General features: G+C 53.0%; 1 protein-coding gene across 1 annotated transcript in view; it reads left to right on the forward strand.

Annotated features, from left to right (window-relative positions):
• The window catches only part of PTPRA (protein tyrosine phosphatase, receptor type A), a 31560-nt gene that overhangs the window by 19828 nt on the left and 6809 nt on the right, over positions 1–4923 (forward strand). Inside the window, exons 9-14 of the mRNA XM_027909424.1 lie at positions 625–701; positions 1593–1629; positions 2396–2493; positions 2609–2728; positions 3607–3773; positions 4621–4828. Of these exons, the coding sequence (XP_027765225.1) occupies positions 625–701; positions 1593–1629; positions 2396–2493; positions 2609–2728; positions 3607–3773; positions 4621–4828 (707 nt within the window). The remainder of the gene's footprint in view (positions 1–624; positions 702–1592; positions 1630–2395; positions 2494–2608; positions 2729–3606; positions 3774–4620; positions 4829–4923) is intronic.

A 4923-nucleotide genomic window follows, 5' to 3' on the forward strand; every position in this document is an offset into this window, starting at 1 on the left:
CTGTGAGATCACAGAAAACCCCTTTTTTTCTGCCATTTCAGGCTCTCCCAGCGTGTCCCATACAGGCCACATGTGAAGCTGCTTCCAAGGAGGAGAACAAGGAGAAGAACAGATACGTGAACATTCTGCCCTGTAGGTATCGGAGCTGGTCAGGTGTGTGTGTGGGGGGAACACATCCAGTGCTCCTGCCAGGGCTCCCCATTCCTGGTTTTGGGATGGGCAGGGGCATGGTTGAGGTCATTTCACCTCCCAGGTGGGTGGCTGTGTCTGCTTTAGCTTTTTACAGCTGGAAGGAGGAGCTCCATGGAGCTGTCAGCAGCCAGGAGGCTGTGGAGAGTGAAGCAGGTGGGAAATGCCCAAGGGGGCAGCTCTTGCCTGGTGGCTTTGGGCAGTGGGCTGGCTCAGGGTGTCCTCAGGTGGGCACTCTGCAGAAGAAAAACTTCCTTCAGGCAAGGTTTTAGCACCTCTCCAGGCTCAAGCAAGAAGAATTTGGGGGCACAAAGGTGTTTTTTCGTGGGAGCCACTGAGGGCAGGCTCTGCTCCAGCACGTGGCTTTCTCACTGTGCCACGTACCAGCTGCATGGAGGGAGTTGTTTTTAATTTTGGGTTTTAATTTTCCCCTAGATGATCATTCCAGGGTCCACCTGACTCCTGTTGAAGGGGTTCCTGACTCCGACTACATCAACGCCTCCTTCATTAATGTGAGTTTGTGGGGATTTGAAGGGGGAAATCCCCACTGGCTCTGCCCTGGCCAGTGGTGTCTGATCCCACCATCAGTCTGGCTGGTTTGGAAAGGGGTTGGGAATCACTCCTGCAGCAGCTGGGGGTTTGTGATTAGCAGCTGATGAATCAAAAAATCATTTAGGTTGGAGAAACCCTCTAAGATCACCAAGTCCACCATTCTGCCAAGGCTACCACTAACCCATGTCCCCAAGTGCCACATCCACACAGCTTTTAAGTCCCAGAAAAGTGTGGCCAGTTACTTCCCAGCTTGCAGGGCTGCATGTAGGGAAGGGGATGAAGAAGAAATCGAGGGATCCAGCTGAAATGGAAACAACATTGCCCTGCTCTGCTCCTGGGAGGGGACGGGTCCTGTGTGGTTGTCACTGTGTGGCTCAAATCAGCTGGAAGGGTCACATCAAGCAAAGCAAGACCCAAAAGAGCTTTTTCGTCTCCTTCCCGCTAAATAAAATACACAAAATCAATCCCCATGAGCTCAACAGCCCCTTCTCCTAGAGGTTAATGCTGATTTTCACGTGATGCTCTGGATGCAGAGTCTGATCCCAGTGGAAGAGCTGTCAAGGTACCACTTCATTAGTGCCTTGTGCCAATGAGTGGGGTCATTCCTGCATCATGTGAGTGTGGGGAGTGTTCCTTTGGGAAAACTGCCCGTTGCACAGGGATTTTCCATTATTTCTGCCCCACTGTCGGTGCTGTTTCTCCCCTTGGAACGCTGCAGCCCCTACTCTGCACATGCAGGAATGAGCAGCAGAGAAGGTGCTGGTTCTGTTTGTTACTGATGTAGATGCATTTTATGACTCTTGCGTTGGACAAATATTCATTTCTCTTCTTTTTTCTCCTTTTCTCTGCAGGGGTACCAAGAGAAAAACAAGTTCATTGCTGCACAAGGTAAGCTCCTGGTTATTCCTGTAGCCCTGGTGGGTGGCAGCTGGGCTGGGATCCCTCTGCTCAGTGGTCTTCAGAAGTCCAAACACATCCCTAAAACCAAGATTCCCACTCTCACAGAGAGGTTCATGTCAACAACAGGGTGCTGCCTGCCCATGGGAGTGTTTTGTGCATCCACTCTTGACTTGCCAGTGGATCAGAGCATTCATTACCAGCCAGTTTCCCTGGCTCTTCCTGGAGAGGGAAGGCTGGATCAGGTCCACCAGCACTTCCAGGCTCAGGTTAAGCTTTGGCTTTGCTGTTCCCTTGGCTCACCCTTAGCCTCAGGCTTGGCAAGGGAGTCCAGGCTGAGTTAGCTCCATGTCTGGCAGAGAGCAAGGACCTCTCCCTGTGCCACATGGAAATGAGATCCCATGGTTAAAGCCCAAGATCCCAGGGTAGGATTTCTGCGGACTCAAGAGACGGCCACGATTTCCCCGGGTGACCTTGGGCGAGTCGTTTCCACGTTCTGTTTGTCTGATTTCCCCTTCTCCAGCTAAAAATGGAATTCCTACTCATAAAACTCATCCAAAAATCCCAGCTGTTGTGTGATAGGATTATTCCTTGAGTCAGACAGGTCCAGACACCAAAGCACCTCCTGTGTTGGCATCTCTTGGCAAAAAAAAATGTGCCGTGTCATCCACGCCGTGTGACCCCACACGCTGGGTTTTGGTCCCAAGTCGTGAGGAGTTGATCCCAAAGACAACGTTTCCTTTCACCTTCCCCTCAGGACCAAAGGAAGAAACAGTGAACGATTTCTGGAGGATGATTTGGGAGCAAAACACAGCGACCATTGTCATGGTGACCAACCTGAAGGAGAGGAAAGAGGTGAGTGCCGGAGGGCTCCGTGGGCTGGAACCTCATGCCCCTGGGCGTGTCCTGGAACCATTCCCAGGCTTGTGAGGGTCCAGAGCTCACCTGCAGCTGTTTTCTCTCCCCACAGTGTAAGTGTGCCCAGTACTGGCCGGATCAGGGCTGCTGGACATACGGGAACATCCGAGTGTCCGTGGAGGACGTGACTGTCCTGGTGGATTACACCGTGCGGAAGTTCTGCATCCAGCAGGTGCCAGGGCTCATCTCCCATCCCATCCCTCCCCATTATCCCATCCATCACCATCCCAAAGGTGCTGTGAGATTAGAGTTGGGATGGGATGATCCCCACCATTCACTTTTAACCAGAGTATTAAGAATTTATTAAAACACCAGGGAGCTCATTCCCGGTGTGGCTGGTAGCGAGAACAGGGAAGCTGATGGATGCCAAGGCTGAAATTCCATCCTGTAAAAACAAGTGTTGGTTCCTGCTCTCACCCACAGACACTGCAAATAATCAGATTTATCCCACCAGGCAAGACAAAATCCAGCCCCGTGTGCGTTGGGTTTGATTGGTTTCCCATCTGTCACCACATTTCCTTGTCCTCCAAGGAGACTCTGGGTGTTTTGGTCGCTCTGTTTGTCTTCCTGCTGCTCTCAGAGGCAGGCAAGGAAGATCTGGTGCCTCAAAACCTGTCTGGACCCCTGAGTGTGATTCTCCTGAGCCTCATCCTTCACTCCACCGGCCTGGACATGGGTGGTTTCCTCCCCTGCCTTAAATACAAGGATCATGTGGGAAAGGATGGAGCAACAGCTTCTGTTTGAGCTTATTAGGAATGAAATATGGCAGCTGCTGCCAGGTTGGAGCCACAGCCAGGGCCAGGCTGGCATCTTGCACCCCTCAGATGTGGGATGTGGTGTCGGGCGATTAAAATGTCATGTTTTCACAGACTAATCTGTCCCAGAGCCTGGGTCAGAGCCTGATCCCAATCCTTTCAGCTGTGGATGCTGCTTCGTAAGCCATCCAGCTCCACCTCAGGCCTTTAACTCCCTGCCTGCCCTTGATTTTGGGGGGGAAAAAAAAAGGAACCTGAGGGTTTATCGTTAACCTGGGCACCGGTTCCCCCTCAGGTCGGGGACGTCACGAACAAGAAGCCCCAGCGCCTGGTGACTCAGTTCCACTTCACCAGCTGGCCCGACTTCGGGGTGCCCTTCACCCCCATCGGGATGCTGAAATTCCTGAAGAAGGTGAAGACCTGCAACCCCCAGTATGCAGGAGCCATAGTGGTGCACTGCAGGTGAGTGGGGCTCACAGCTGACTTTTAAAAGGAATTTGTTATTTTTTTTTCAGTCGAGACTTTTTTATTATCTTTACGTTTCCCGTGGGAACATTCAACGTTCAAAAAAAATGCGTGAGAACGGAAGGAAATGGTTGGGATCAGTGATGATCAGCTCATCTTGAGGGGGTCGTTTGAGTTGGCTGGGTGTTGAGTGAGCCAAGCTGAGCACCAGTGCTGGGCACTGGGGGCATCTCCCTTGGTTCTCCAGGCGCAAGAGGACAGCACCTCTTGTTGGGAGAAGGCTGTACTGAGCTGACAGATTGCCTGGAGCAAGGACCGTGGTGTTAGGCCTCATGTGGACGGGTTTCAGCAAGCCTGGGGGAGCCACAGAGGCTTCCACATTTCAGTGTGGGGAAGCCCCACAGTTAAAGGCCAAGATGGTCATATTTACCACCTCCCAAGCCCATCTTTCATTCTTTCTTTTGAGGCAGCTGGCACAAGGGCTGTGTCTTTCCTCAGTGTCTGCTGGCCTCATACTTTTCCTTAATGGTTGAGTTCCCAGCACAGACACAAGGCTTGTCTTCTTGTGGTAGAGGTTGAGTGGATGGAGCATCAGGCAGCCTATTAGGACTCTGGATCTTAGAGATCATCTCTTTCCAACCCCCTGCCATGGGCAGGGACACCTTCCACTAGCCCAGGTTGCTTCAAGCCCTGTCCAACCTGGCCTTGGACACTTCCAGGGATCCAGGGGCAGCCACAGCTTCTCTGGCCAACCTGTGCCAGGGCCTCACCACCCTGAAGTCCATCTCTGGCTCCTGGCTGCCCCCAAGGCCGCTGCCCTGACGGGCTGTCCCTTGCCTTGCAGTGCCGGGGTGGGACGCACGGGCACTTTCATCGTCATCGATGCCATGCTGGACATGATGCACGCCGAGAGGAAGGTGGATGTTTACGGCTTCGTGAGCCGGATCCGGGCTCAGCGCTGCCAGATGGTACAGACAGATGTAAGTGTGGTGCTGCCATCCCTGCTGGGCTCTGCCCTGGGCTTGGATTTCCCTCACGTGGCCAAAGCCTGGGTGGGAGTTGAGCATCGTCCCTCCTTTTGGGTGGGTGCTGCGTCAAGTGAGCCCTTCACTGGGTCCTGCTCTTTTTAATCCCCTTCCCAGAGTCA

The sequence above is a fragment of the Empidonax traillii genome, unplaced genomic scaffold (assembly GCF_003031625.1).
Source record: "Empidonax traillii isolate 1590-97213 ecotype Southwest subspecies unplaced genomic scaffold, ASM303162v1 scaffold2117:size37624, whole genome shotgun sequence".
Lineage (NCBI taxonomy): Eukaryota > Metazoa > Chordata > Aves > Passeriformes > Tyrannidae > Empidonax > Empidonax traillii.